The sequence below is a fragment of the Centrocercus urophasianus genome, unplaced genomic scaffold, assembly GCF_019232065.1.
Source record: "Centrocercus urophasianus isolate 14NV4802_14NV808 unplaced genomic scaffold, USGS_Curo_1.0 seq_5, whole genome shotgun sequence".
NCBI lineage: Eukaryota > Metazoa > Chordata > Aves > Galliformes > Phasianidae > Centrocercus > Centrocercus urophasianus.
Window position 1 is genome coordinate 3,393,734 of NW_024885088.1, and position 15,444 is coordinate 3,409,177.

The 15,444-nt window shown below is 41.9% G+C and overlaps 1 protein-coding gene across 1 annotated transcript; it reads left to right on the plus strand.

Annotated features, from left to right (window-relative positions):
* Positions 1 to 490: 490 nt before the first annotated feature.
* On the plus strand, positions 491 to 12,374 carry FGFR1OP2 (FGFR1 oncogene partner 2). Its single transcript, XM_042835043.1, has 6 exons — positions 491 to 568; positions 3,707 to 3,843; positions 5,030 to 5,147; positions 5,759 to 5,901; positions 8,665 to 8,778; positions 9,890 to 12,374. Exons 1-6 carry the CDS (start codon positions 565 to 567, stop codon positions 10,025 to 10,027), a joined length of 654 nt encoding a protein of 217 aa, XP_042690977.1. The 5' UTR covers positions 491 to 564; the 3' UTR covers positions 10,028 to 12,374.
* Positions 12,375 to 15,444: the final 3,070 nt, after the last annotated feature.

Below are 15,444 nucleotides of genomic sequence, written 5' to 3' on the forward strand. Positions count from 1 at the left end.
GGGCGCCTGCGGCCGGGCGGCCTCCATGCCCCTCCGCTCGCTTCCTCGGCGGCCGCCGCCGGCTCGACGGGGAGCGCGGGGCCCGGCTCCGGTCTCCGCGCCCGGCGCCCGCGGGGGTGGGAGAAGCGGCCGCAGCCCCCCCCGCTCCGCCCACCCCTGAGGCCGCGAGACCCCCGCGCGGCCACTTACGCCGCTGGCGTAACGGCTCCCCCAGCGCTGGCAGGGGGAGCGCCTCTCCCCTCCTCACCCACTACCCCGCCGGCCCCGCCAGCCAGCAGGGCCCCGGCGGCGCGCCGGGGTCACGCAGCCCCCATTGCCCGAGCTGCCCGCCCCAGCGCGGGCCACCCTCCGCGGCCTCGCGAGATCCCGCGAGACCGCCCGCGTAGCGCCGCCGAAACGACCGACGGGGTGGCACAAGGAAAAGCGGACGGTAAGGTGAGGCCTCGCGAGACTTGAAGGCCGAGGGGGCGGTGCGGCCTCCTTCGCTCCGCCCGCGCCGCCATTTGACAGCGGGGCGGGCGGCCGGGCCTCATCCGGCGCCGGGCGCTGCCGGAGCCGCCGGTGATGAGTGAGCGAGGGAGGGAATGAGGGGGCTGGGGGCACGATAATGGGCTGTTGGCGAGGAGGGCGGCGGGAGGTGGGGCCGAAGGGGTTGGTAAGAGCGGGCCGGTCGGGAGTTGCCACCAGCCCTGACCTGTCTACTGTGTCGCGACAGGTGGGAGGTGTCGCGATAGGCCTGGCTGGGGCACGGTAGAGCTGAGGGAAGGCCAGGTAGCGCGCTCCCTGAAGCTCCTATAAATTATGGAGCTGTGCAATGTTACAGAGAAAAGGAGGAACGAAGCTGTAGTAGAAGGTTTTCAGTAGTGAGGAAAGAGCGGAGGGAGGCTGCGGTGCTGGCGGAGCCTTTGTTTTTTTGTTGGTTTTTTTTTTTTTTTTTTTTGTATGGTAAAGTGCAGCCGAATTAGGTAATGAAAGCAATTAGTCAATAGCAGGAGGCGGCAGGAAATGAGCGTGGGGTGGCAGCGTTGCTGCTCCCGCTGCTACCTGTTGGCCCTGGGCTGTGGGGCAGCTGCGGGGTGACGGCTGTGCTCGGAGCTGGGGCAGAGGGCGCTGTGGTGTGCTGTTGCAAGTCCTCGTGCTCGCATATTAACAGTCGGTTTGAGTTTGGTATCTTTGAGTCACTGATCTTTCGTTTTTCTTTCCAGTGTTCAGGGTAACTCACATGTTTAGATGTATTCTGTGGCAAGGCAGCTATTTTGTTCTTAATAGGCAGCTGGCTGAACAAGAAGAAAGTATTGTAACTGCCAAGAGTGAGGCTACTGCTGTGCCAAAAGGAATCCTAGTCAAGATTTGGGGCTTTGGATATCACGATGCAAACAGCAGACCTCCTCCTGGAGGACTCTGCAGGACTGCCAGAGCTCCCACACCATGATGTGGGTTTGGGGCTGCTGCCTGATTTGGGGCCTTCTGCCTGCACAAGATGCACACATGGTTGCCCCAGCACAGTCACTGTGAAAAAGCCAGTCGGTTTTTGTCTCATGCAGTCAAAATGACAGTACACGTTCATCCTTCCATGCGCTATGTTTAAAATGTGGTGTTGATGCAAATTATCAGAGGTGTTAACTGCATTGTAGTCTGAATGCAAAAAGTATTTTGTGCTCATGGGGAGGCCTGAGAGGCTTGTTTTGTAGTGGCTGGAGAATTCGTGGCCTGGGAATTGAGTTAATGTCTGCTCTTCAAATTCTGAAACACTGAGCTAATGAAATCAACTTCTGTAGCAGTTCAGTCATCTGTCATGGAAGCTCGTGTTTTGTCTGTAACCATTTTGTAGACTGGTGAGAATGTGAGACCAGAATTGGAAGGAGGAGTAAGACACAAGAAAAGCAGATCCTTAAAAGCAATGCAATATGTTGACGCCACCTGAAATGTTATCCAGAGTTCAAGCAGCATCTGGACAATACCCTCAGACATATGGTCTAATTTTGAGGCTGTCCAGTATGGAGACAGGAACTGAATGTGGTGATCTTTATGGGTCCCTTCCTACTTGGAATAGTCTTCAATTCCTTTGTATGTAATATCAAAAAGAGCTCCAATTGCTAAGCCACAATGTATAAATGAACTGCCTGTGGTAACACATCAGTCTGCTGAAGAACTCGAATACATAAATATATCATATGGAAGTTAAAATCAAAACTTTAGTTGATAAATAGGAAGGAATTCACATTATGAATGTTTATAAGAAATCCGAATATGCCAAAGTGTTGCTGCTTTTGAAAATACAGAAAGCACAGTTTAAAACAGCTGTGCTCTGTGCAGACCTGGAACTTGTTTGCTCAGGCTTCTTTGTTCATAAATAAGGCTTAATCTTTCTGTGATGGGACAGCCTGTAAGAGGTCATTTTGCACCATTTTGCATGAAGTAAATGTCACGTGCTCTTCTGAACACAGGAAATGTTAACAAAACTACCAAATTAAAATGCTCTGGGGACTTTAGACTTAGAAGGTTCAGGGGCTTACACAGGCTCTTCAGAGAGAGCACTGCAGACTCTCTCACTCACTTTCCCCCAGCCTAACGCTCACTGGTGGGATGTTCTTGCTATCCTTGTAAATCTTTGAGGAGAATGGTGAAATCTCCTGTGTTAGAAGTGTCTTCTTTCTACTACTTTCCTAGATGGTGGGAAGAGGTCAGCTGGGGATAGTGTGAGGATTTCATCCAGCTTGGCGTTCTGGTCCATAGCATGAAACCTCTCCTTCAGCAAATGTCCCAGCTGAGAAATGGATTTTTACAGTAACTTGAGAAAATTTCCTGAAACAAGACTCAAACCTTATGTGTTATTAATAAGGCTTTCTTATTGCTATTTGATTGCCAAAGAACTTTCAAGGAGTTGAAGTAGTTTTCCTTTTCAATTGAAAACATGCAAGGCTTCCTAAAAGAGAACAAAACCAAGAAGCTTGAAGAATCTCAGTCACTTGAATCTTTTGAGAATAGTTTTAGGGCAGAGGGAAAAAAAAAAAAAAAAGCAAAGGCCCATGCATTGGAAATCCTAGTATGTGCAAACATTTTGCAAGTTTAGGTAATTTCTGCTTACAGCTCCTGTAATTAGAAGGCTGGTATTCTAACTATGCAGTCAGTTCTTTATCTTAGCTAAATGGCTGTCTTGCTCTATCCTGTTGAAAACAGCACATTTTACAATTCATTTCATTCATTTTTAGACATTTTAGACATGAAGATGTAACACAGGCCTTTGGCTTTCTGAGTTTGCCCTAAGTAATTTTCCTCTACGCTGCCAGTTTTAGTTCTTCTTTACTGATTTAATTAAAATCTTGAAGCCCTCTGTATCCTTTCTGGCATTCTCTTTTGTCTTGAATTTATACGTGTCAAATATCAAGAGAATATCAAATACTCTTCTCACAACACAGCTTGCTTTCATTCCTTTGCTGCAGTACACGATCTCAACAGCAATTAAAAAGCAGAAAATGGAAAGCCAGACTTGCAGTATTTTTAAGCTATATGATTTTTTTTTCTACTCCTAAAAGACAGCATGAGTCTGAAATGTCAGCTCTCACTGTTTGGGTAAGAGGAGGATGTTGTAGTCAGCTGCTTCATACATAGGAAAAGCACATATATGCACGTGTATTCCAGAGATAGTGGTTCTCTCTATAGCAAACGGGTGGTGGTGTGAAAATAATACACTTCTTTTCTTTAGAAATGAGTTGCACAATTGAGAAAGCCTTAGCAGATGCTAAAGCGCTGGTGGAACGGCTGCGGGAACATGACAACGCCGCAGAAGCTCTTATTGAACAGACTACAGCTCTTAATAAACGGGTTGAAGCAATGAAGCAGGTTTGTTTTTCAACTTTGTTTACTCCATCAGGAGTAGAACTTGGAAACACATCATTTGAAGTCATTTCTGCAACGTAGAATCAGTAGTTATTTGGTTAATCCTTTAATGCCATACGAAGTATTCTTATTGTGGGTGTGACTGTCATCTAAAATTAGGTTGTTTATAATTTTGTTTGATCCTGTGAGGAACTTTTGCCTGCTGTTCTAGCTTAAACATTGAAAGTTGGTGTTTATGTTGAGAGCACAGGTAAAAATGGGGTTAGTGTCCTGCAGTGGTGCCTTGTGTTTTGTTCTTCTGTAAAGTGCTACTTGTTTGATGATTCAAATGTGCAGATTTAATCAGACAGAGGCCCTGTCGTAGTGTCTTCTGTGTAGAATACTTTATCTTTTCACTGTCTCCTTTTCTTTCCAGGTAGCCTTTTAGGCTTATTCGCTATTATTTCCCTTCTGATGTTAAGCTGTCCAAGGCTTATCATTAGGTTGAGTGTGACTTTCACTAGAGAACTTCTGCAAAACATAAAGGTGTCAACTGTCTTTCCACTTGGAAGTTCATCCTGTCATTTCTGTTTTAATACATGTTAATGAGCCTGTAAAGTAACAAAATCCTGCATATTGAGGTTGGTACTAGATGATCTTTGAAGTCCTTTCCAACCCAAACAATTGTAATGCTCTATGATACTGTATGCTTCAACCCTGTGAAACTGCTCACGCAGAGGCTTCGTAACCTTATATCAAGAGCATCACGTTTACCGACTTGTTGAGAGTCAGGACCCATGCATTTAGGTCCATGTGATTTGTACTCATACACATGCTTTAAGCTATCAGGAAGCCACAGAGGTGTCAGTACCTCATGGCTATTCTTTAGCATGTGTTTGTCAGCTGTAATGATCTGATGGGGAATTTGACCTGCACCAGCTGAAGGTTAAACCGCGCCCACTACAGAGACCTGAGGTATCAAACTTGGATTAATATGAGCGTCTCTGAAGGGCAGTAAGTTGACAACACCTCCAGATGTGTTTTTGTTTATGTAAATGAATTAAAATGAAACATTTATCTTGCTGGCTATAGACTTTGGCTGACATTAGGACTGGTTCTTTGTGACTTGCTAAGTAACATTTTCCATTGGTTACTGAAATATGGTGGGTGTGGGGTTTTTTTGTTTGTTTGTTTGTTTGTTTTATAATAGTACCAAGAGGAAGTCCAGGAGCTCAATGAAGTAGCAAGACATCGTCCTCGGTCTACATTAGTGATGGGTATCCAACAAGAGAACAGGCAGATCAGGGAATTACAACAGGAGAATAAAGGTAAGATTAACATTCTGTCCTATTCAGGTTCTAGCCTGCACCACTCCAACCAGTGATACTTTCCTCACTGACCAAGTCTCAAAGAATATTTATACAAGTTTTCTTCTAAGCAGAACCTGTCAGTTTAACTGGTCACAATGTAATCTAATGCAAAGCCTAAACGTCTCAGCACCAGAACTGTAATTAACAAGAAGAGCTGTATAGAACATCTGATTCAGTCCATCCTTCGTGTTTGTTGTAAGTGAGGAGATCTGAATATTGCTTCTACAATGTAACTATCTATATGAAGATATGTTTTCCCATTACTTAAAAATAACATGTGGAAACAGTCAGGAAAAGTTGAGTTATAAGCATAGTAGTATAATTCCTTCTGAAATTCCATACACTAGGAATTAACAAATGGACAGCAGAGTCTCTGTTTCTGACTGAACGAGGAGATTCTTGGGCAGACGCCACTGAAGTATTTGAGGACACAACCAAGATTTGATGGGGGAAGGAAGGGGCATGCTAACTTAAGGGTTTATTTCAGCTTTCTCAGACAGCAGTATTTTTGCATTGTGTTTCGTTTCTTCTCTGATGAAGTTTAACTGAACATCAAATTTTGTTGGTAGAACTACGCACGTCTCTTGAAGAACATCAGTCTGCTTTGGAACTCATAATGAGCAAGTACAGAGAACAGATGTTTAGGTTGCTTATGGCAAGCAAAAAGGATGATCCAAGTATAATAATGAAATTAAAAGAGCAACATTCCAAGGTAATTCCTTTGGGTTATTGGCTTTAAGGGGTTTTTTTTGTTGTTTTTTTTTCTCCACTAACATGTAAGTTAGTTTGTAATGGATCAACACAAAACTTGCATCATCTCAGTTCTTATATTATTGCACTAACTAGTCCTAATGAAACACAAACAGGAAAATTGATCCATCAGTAGGTCAACCTTACCAGCTGCTGATATATTTAAGCTTTTATCAAGTAGCATTTCATTACCTTATCTACTTAATTTACTTCTGCTTTGCTTAGGTCTTTAAGGCAACTGCTCACCTATAGTTCCATGTACCCATAGATCTTGGTCTAAATGCCTCAGATTGCTGTCTGAGTGGAAGGAGTAAGCCAAACATTTAGCAAAACAGTATTAAGACATTTGATTTGGTATCAGTGTTATAAGTTAGCATTATCTCTTGTGTATTTGATACCTTTGGAACCTAAGTTAATCCTTTGGAACCAAGGCAAGAAAGTAAAATATCAGTCCTGAAATGGACTTCAAAATTTCATTTAGAAACACTTTTATGGATTCAAAGCTTGGGACAACAAAATAATAATAATGGAAAATAGTGTTATTTAAGCAGGAGATTTGGGATTCAGTATTTTTATTAAGTTGGACCTCACAAATATACTTGATAAAGAGGATTTATTACCCTTTCCTGACTTACTATTTCTGGAATTTTGTTATTTATCCCTCTGATCAATCTTCACCTCCAGTAAGACTGAACAGTCTTGAAGCAGTCTTTAAATACTTCTTACCACATTAACAACGAATTCCATATGCCTAAGGAGTCAATCTCAATGTTACCAGTAATCACTGCTTTCTTAAGTGGCAGCTGTCAACTTCAGTGGCTATTTACAAAATATTATTTAACTCATTACTTTCTGCAGATCAACAAGCACCTGCCTTTAACAGAAAAGCAGTTTCTTTTAGCATTCTTGAGTGCATGAGGATTGCTAGTAATGAGCCTAAGCATGCTGTTTGATCTCCTGTTAGTGACCTTGTAACAGGCTCTAGATCATATTGATCAAGATGCCACATAAGCTAGCCAAATGAGGACAGCTGTGTATCTAAAAGCCACTGATTCCTTCCCAGTCCTTCTCCACGATACGTCCTTGCCAGCTCATTCCTTTACCACTGATCACAGCTTCCTTTCGAGCCAAATGTATTCTTTTAAAAATCTCTTGAAAAACAACCTTCAATGAAGGAAAAATGCTCCATGTGCTCATTTTCACTGGAAACTAAGAAGAATATAAAGATTTACAGCAAGTTCTTTCTCTCCTCCCCACCCCCTTCCCTGACTTCCATGCTGCAAATGAACACTTAATGAGTAAACAGCTAAACCACAGCTTTGGCAATTGAAACAGCAGAAAAGGATGGGAAGGGCCAATGTTCATTTTTAATGAAGTGTGTTGTTGCTCAGACTGTGATTCCAGGCAAAGGAATTCTTGTATGATAGCTTAATTGTTTCTGTGAGTTCAAAGGCAAGAGGATCATCTGCTGGGTGTGTGGACGTCCAGTCAAGTTCATAAGTTAAATGCCATTTTTAAGTTTAATCTATACTGTTCTTCAGTGTAGATAACAGCTTTCAGTCCTACTGTTCTTTTTCTAGTATTATTTAATAAATGTTGTGAATTTTGTCCAAAGGTCAGGCCAGACAAGAATAAGCTGGTCTGTTAGTAGATTTGGAATAAGAAACAGGTTCAAAGACTGGAAAAATTAAAAGCTTCTGTAAATACATTAAAGTATTTGGCTTAACTGAACAGCAATGAATGCCAGAAGCATGGGCTCTCTATCTACATTTTCAGGAGAAATAAGCAGAGGCTCTATAAGCACTTCCTGCTGGTATGCTGGCCAGAGAGAAAGTAAAATATCATCCAAGCCAACAAAGGTCCAAGTAAGATATCACTTCTTTGCAAACAGGGAAAATTATTTAAAATCTAACACATGCCTGTGTTAGTGACTCCTATCACCCCTCTCCTGGCAGTGGAACAAGATGAGCAAAGAAAACTACTGCTTTTTTTTTTTTTTCCTTCCTTCATGAATTTTTCAGTGAGATGCAGTAATTGTTTATAATAGGAAAGTACCTTATCAGAGTTAATGAGCAGACACAAAGAGGTCAGGCAGGGCACAAGGGTGTTTCTTAGGGTTCAGCAAGGACAAGGACCTCTGGAGTCCAGATCCCAGATAAGCTGAAATTGGAAATGATTTGAGCAGAAGGACCAGAAAAAGGGCTGAGTTTCCCAATTTATGGCATAGTCAGGACAACAGCTTTGCCTGCTCTTTCTAAGAGAAAAATGCCAACCAAGAGCTAGTACTGCCTGTACTTGTGCTTAGTAGACTTGGGACCAGCTTTCAAACAGGTTGCATATGCTGCTGTGCTCAGATGAAGTTGGCCTTTCTGCACATCCGGAAAGACATACATCAGCTCCTGCAGTACAGGAAGTTCTTGCCAGAGCAAGTAAGTGGCTGTCTAACAGCCATCTGGGTGATGTGGAAGCTGTCAAAGGAATAGTCATTTGGCATGTTTTCTTCTGTAAAATTCCTGAAAGGGAACTGTATGGCAAATCAGATTGATTTAAATGAACAGAACTGCAGTGCTTGCTCGTGCTGTAGAGTTGGTGCTTCTTTGTTTAGATCCGTGTTCACATTTTTATTACGTGACACAGCAGTTAAAATGCACATTTAATGCTTTGCTTATTTTTAGTAACGAATAAAGCTTATTACTAAAAACATCTTTTTATCTGTATGGCTTAGGAACTGCAAGTGCACGTGGACCAAATTACAGAAATGGCAGCAGTAATGAGGAAAGCCATTGAAATTGATGACAGGCATGGCTGTAAAGAGCAGGAACGTATCATTCAGCTGGAAGTAAGTATGAAATCAAAGCAGCGATGGCACAAAGAGGGATTTGTCTTCCTTCACCCTCCCAGTGTGAAATGCTCAGAATTGACTGTCAGACAAGAAATTGTGTTTACATACAGATCAGGGTGTAGTTGTCAAAATAGGGAAACTTGTGTACCACTTATTTTGGGAGCTGGGGAGCAGGTTACCATTACCCAAATATATTCACAGAAGCTTTAAAATGTGCTGCATGGCTCTGACCCTACAGTTCTTTCTTTCTTGTATAGTCTTTCAGTACATTGGGACTTAGGAATGGCCAGCTTCTCATGCATCCACTGGCAGTATCAAGGCCAGCAAAAAGATAGCTGCATGATATCTATCTTAATTAGCATTAGATAATTAGGTTACTTATGAGAATTAGTTTGATGTTGTATCATCAACACCTGATGGATCTGAGGGGGCCATACCTGACTTTAGATTGGCCTTTGCTGCGCTGCCATCCTTCCAGAACTCGGGAGCAAATCACGTTCTGTATTCTTGTAGTAACTTCACTGAAATTGCCACAAATCCCCAAGATGTTGATTCAGACTTCTGCTTTGGTCACCTGTTTGATTTTCCAGATTTCCTCAATATTAAATCATTTCTTTTGTTAAAGGTTTTTCCAGTGTGCCACCAATTTGGTTGCTTTCTTGTAAGACTTTGTGGAACCAAGTCACACATTATTAATGAGTGGGGAACTAGGTGGGATATTTAATTATTTCAAAGTACTTTTTAAACTCAGTAAACTCTTCACTAAAGAGATCTTTTCCATTTGTAGTTCTGTGGTAATCTGGCATGTAAAACATGCTGCTTTGCACACTTATCTTCTGGTATAGTTTGTTTTGTCTAAAATGCTTTTGGTTCTATTGTTCCCGTTGCTTTAGCATTACTGAAACTCATCCCTTAGTAAGAGAGTAAACGTTATCACAATTACTGAGTTACTGTCTCTCTCTCGAGTTATGGGATCATTCACTCCTACTGCTATTTTGTTGCTCATCTTTTTAAGCGTGTTTGTAGCAAAGGGAAGGAGAGATCCTTTATGTAGTTATCTCAACTTTCTGGAGTTCTATCAAATGCCTTTTTTATCCCTCCATTATAGCAAGAAAACAAAGGCTTGAGAGAAATTCTTCAGATAACCAGAGAATCATTCCTGAACCTTAAGAAAGAAGATGCATCAGAGAGTACATCCCTTTCAGGATTAGTAACAAGCAGTGATTTGAGCCTGAGGAAGAGCTAAAGACTGTGGAAGCCAACGAGCTTTAATTGCACACTTTACAAACGGAATATCAGGGGTCACTTGTCAAGCACTTGTTACTGAATAGGGCACCAGCAGGCTTATGCATCTCAAACTTCAGTTTAGTGGCTTTTGTACCGTGTAAGAGAAACTCCAACCGGTATTCTATAAATACCATAGTGACAGATTAATTGCCATAGATCTAACTTCAGTAGGAAATGGATTAATGCACTTAAGGAATTGGGAATTATTTTTATATGAAGTCATTTTACAAATAAAACACATAATTTCACTTAATTTATATAATTTATTGCTCGGACAAAACTTCAATGCAGCTATTATACAATAAACGTGAGATTTAAAGGCTGATCTCTGGCTAAAAGACAGTGGCTGACTATGCTTTGTGCACCATCCATACTTTGTTTTTCCTTTTAGTAAGTTGTTTGAAATTCAGCATTTAGCAATGAGCCTCTTTTAATGCAGAGAGCTAGCATAAAGCTGAAGGATTTCTGCTAGCCGCAGGCTGTCCTGTTACAATGTAAGGCCAGTTGCTTCAACATAGGTGATAATTTTGCAGTTGTATTTACCTTATGAGAGAAAACCAAGCTCAGTTCTCTGTAGGTGGCAAGCTGCTGGAGTCTCACGTATTTCTTTGGGGATTGGCTGCCCAAAGTGGGAAACAGCAATTTGAAAGCACCTCAATCTATAGGCGGAGAAAGATAACTGGGAGAAGGAGTGGTGAAGTTCTATAGCAAAGTTGGCAGCCTGCACACCTGCAAATAGTATTCTCCCTCTTTGAGTACTACATAGTCAAGGAGCTCTCATAGTCAGCGGGAGCTTTCAGTATGTTACGCTGACAGAAAGACTGCTCACTTCTTTTCCTGAAAAAGCTGCAGAGGTGAAAATGAATTAGCGCTTCTAAAACAAGAAGTAGCTTGCATTGTATGCCTATACACCAGAAGTGCTTCATAAGATGTATTTGCCATAAAAGAGGTGCTGAAATAATTCACATCTGGCTTTTGTCAGACTGCTTCTGCTACTTGTTCAAAGTGCTAAGGCTGTTGCTAAGACTGATTGTATTACCACATTTTGTTCAGCATGTTACTGTATTCTTGGAATGCGTACTTGAAGTACAGCAAAAACAGAAGACTGCAGATCTACAAATGGTATACGCGCTTTGGTATTGGGGCTGTTTAATAACTTACCTTGCAAAGTGAGTTGAAGACTACAATCAGTTATCATTTAAACAAATTTCATTTTCAGTTACAACAATGCGAATGGAATTGAGCATTAAGCACTGTCAAATGTGGCAGTTTTAAAAACAATGTTGATTCAGTAAAACCTCCGTAGACGCAAAGGTACGTGCAACAAAAGGTCTAATATGGAACTTTAGATTCCCAGTGGATGGATGGACTTACAGGGAGCTTAATATTTTTGCTTTGATACTGTCACATGCTTTATGAGAAGCAAGTAGAGTGGTAGGAAAAGCGTGTAGCAGAAAATAAACACTGAGTTCTTATTAATTAATACATCTGCCAAGAAACGCAGCTGGAACGAGAGCTCAGAAAGGACAGGAATGAAGCTCTCCAACATTCTACGTTTTTTGTAGTTGGGGTAACAGCTGCTGCTTCTACCAGAGCATCATAGCTTTTTTTGGTAGGTTTAAGAATATATTGAGGACATTGATGTGCGTGAAGGTTTTAACCCTTTCCAAACTTGAAGGTTTTTTTTCTCAGAATACTTTATCTCAGGCTCAAATTACACTTGTTTGCTGTTACCTATAAAACTTCACCCATGCTTACGTAACTTAGTATTTTGCATTTCTGCTGCAGCTTGCAAGCTGGTGACTTATCAGAAGCAACATCTATTTTAATGCAGTGTGTTTTGGAAGAAATTCTGGTTTCAGTTTTTTCTACAAGTGTCTTTTCAGCTCTTGACTGATATCAGAGACATTCACCTCCATTTGACACTGACTGCAGCCCCACGGCTGACCTTCTGTTTTGTCTCAAATACAGCCTGCAGAGTATATAGCAGAGAAGGGTTGTTAGACTGTGGCAGTTCTTTAAGGTTGCTCTATTATGAAATAATGCTTGATTAGTGTTTATTTTTGTAAATTAAGAAATGTTACTTAATTTATCTACTCCTAGTCTTCACGTTTGATACGTCTCCCCTTCCATTCCCCTGCCCTGATCACTTTAGGATTTTAAAGAGCCTTCACGTTGTGTGGAGTGACTATTTTTCATTGCATACCTGTTATTTTTGTAATGCAGATAGCTTGAAAAGAATTTATGGCTAGAATTGTGTACTGTACAGTAAACTTATTTTATCAATAAAGTTGACTGAAAATATGGATGTTTGTGTGATTAAAGCAAGGTACTGAGCCCCAAATGAGCTGTGTTTATAGCATCTGAGGAAAAAAAAACAAAAACACCATTTTGCTTTCCACTGGGCTTCTTTTTGTACATTAGAGCAGAAAGGCAGACCCATGTATACTGTTTTAAAATATATATCTTTGTGAAATGTTAATTTTCTGTTGGAAAACTTAACACTCACTTCCATTACAAGGCCAAGCCCAAAACCTTGCAGATGGGTCAGGGCAATCCCAGGTACAGAGTGAAAGAACTCCGTGAGAGCAGCCCTGTGGAGGACTTGAGGGTCCTGGTGAATGAAAAGCTTGATGTGAGCTAGCAGTGTGCTCTTGCAGCCCAGAAGGCCAGCTGTTACCAGGACTGCATTAAGATGGGGGTGGCCTTTCTCTACTGTGTCCTCACGTGCCCCACCTGGAGTACTGCATCCAGGTCTGGGGCCTGAAGCACAAGGAGCAGAGCAGTTCGAGTGGATCCAGAGGAGGCCACGAAGATGCCCAGAAGGCTGGAGCACCTCTCCTATGAAGAGAGGTTGAGGGAGTTGGGTTTGTTCAGCTTTTAGAAGAGACAACTCTGAGGCAATGCCACTGCAGCCTTCACATGCTTACTTAATCAGAGCTTATAAGCAAGAGGGAGGCCAACATTTTACACAGGCTGATAGCAATAGGACAAGGGAGAATGAGTAAAGAATTTACTCTTAGTTTAAAACCAGAGGGCAGTGAGGCCCAGGCACGGCTGCCCAGAGAAGCTGTGAATGCCCCACCTCCAGAGTTGGTCAAGGCCAAGTTAGATGTGGGGCTCTGGGCAGTCTGAGCTGGTGGGTGGTAGCCCTGCCCACAGCACAGGGTTGGGGCTGGGTGGGCTTTAAGGTCCCATGCAACCCCAACCAGTCTGTGGTTCTATGATTCATGTACTTCCATGTACTTTAAAAACAAAAAAAACAAAACAAAACAAAAAAAACCCACAAAAAACAAACAAACAAAAAAAGAGAAGAAGAGCAAATAATAAGAAGTACTCCCATAGGGTTGTGGTCTTTGTATCAAAATACTTTGCTACAGTTAAGAATGTGACCATTGCATTTTTTTTTTTCCATGAGATTAAATAAGTTGCTTTGACTTTGCTCAGTCTCTGGGTTTGTTTCTCTGATGTGTAAGTGATAAATGGCAGTAGATTACATTCACAAGATGAAGTGTAATGTTTTCTCCACTTCCTTGTGGTTTCTCAGAAGAGAAACTTGCTTTCAATATCAAATTGAAGGCAGGTAAGAGATGTCAAGCTAAGTCATAAATTTAGCACTGGAGCTATTTGACCAAGGCAAAAAACTGAAGGGCAGCTTGAAGGTAGGCCATGTTACACAACTAACAAATCCTTAGCTTTGGCTTTTTAACGAATTCATGGAATTAGAAGATCGCAGAACAACAGAGCTAAAGGCACCCTTTTCATGCAGAATTGTTCACTGAAATCGCTTTGTAGATGTTCAAAGTAAGATTTAAATTAACTTGGGAAGTTTCTGATTTATTTAGTAAGTGCATTCGTCTTTAAAAGCACTTTCCCTGGCTTAAGTAAAGGAAGAATTTCTAGATTTGAAATGGGTTCATCGGTAGGTGTCCAAAGGGTGCCAAGTGCCTGAACACCTGCAGTATCAGAGCCTGGCAGCAGGCAGTACGGCCATACCTCTGTAAAAGAAACCACCATTAGTTACCATAGCCAGGGAAAACTCAACTGACATCTAGAAAAAGAAAACAACAACTGTAACTGCCTTAGAGTGACAAAGAGAAACGTATCATAGTTCCAGTCTTGAGAAATACACATTAACAACATTTCTCAGAGTTAAGCTGGAGAACATGGCCAATAAGAGAAATGAGCAGAACCACAACCACAGTACATTCACATTGCCTTAGGGATTCATTCTACCATTCTTTTTAGAAAGGCAAAACAATCATCTTCCCACCACTGAGCCCTGGAAATGTTGGAGGGCTCCTGTACCAGAGAAACACCACTAGGTGTATTTTTGAAGATTCAGTTACAAGTTTGAACTTCCAACACCAAGAAATGCAGGATGATTGGCACCCTCCATTCTCTGAGCATATGCTCAGGAATACAGCAGACAATTTTTAAATTAATTACATACAGCTCCTCAAATGACCGTGGAGGCACTCGGCAGCTGCTTCCTATGATGTGTGCTTTCTGGGCTTCAGCACTTCCTAGACATGACTTGCTTTCCCCAGGGCTTTTAGGATAAATTAATCCAGCTCTTTATGAGCACATTAGATGATTGGCATTACCAGACAAGAGCATGGGCAACCTGGAACAATTGGACAAAGCAGGTTTTGTTATTATTTTTCTTTTGATGAGTCAGATGTGAGAACCCAGCACTGCAGCAGGTAGGTAAGTTGTACACAGCTTCGTCTCATCCAGAATGAGCCAAGTTAGTGCTGTTCTGGAGTTGTCTTCTCCCAGCACGTAGCAGAGTGCAATCTCTTATACACCCAAGCAGGAGTCTGCTATCTATGTTCCCTTCCTCCCAAGCACAGCACTGATAAACAAGCAGTTCATGAAATGCTGCTTTTGTCCTACCCAAACCCATGCTACCTGACAACACCGGGGATAGCAAAGCTTCCCAACTAAGCTCTGTTGGGAGTGTGAGCAGTTTCAAGACTGCCACCTACCTGTCAATCACATCCAGCTCGTAGCTTCTAACTGAAAATAATAACAAGCCTCTTGCCCGCAGAGGTCAAAACATTAACCAAGGCTGATGTTTCTCAGAAATCTCTGTCGTAGGGTTTACACCACAACTAACAGCTATATCCTTAGAGTTTCAGGTGCTTTATAATCTGCTATGCCTAACATATTTCTAACACCTGTTTGAAAGGATGTAACAACAGTAACCAGCACATTTTCTTCTTACTAAGCAATAGCAGCACACACCACTAGATTGGAAGGTACATGTTCACCATTCTTCCCAGTGAGGGAAGCTGCTTACATAGGATACAACTGCAGGGATGGTGATGCAACTTATATTGTTCTCTCTCCTTTAGCTTTAAGACAGTTCTC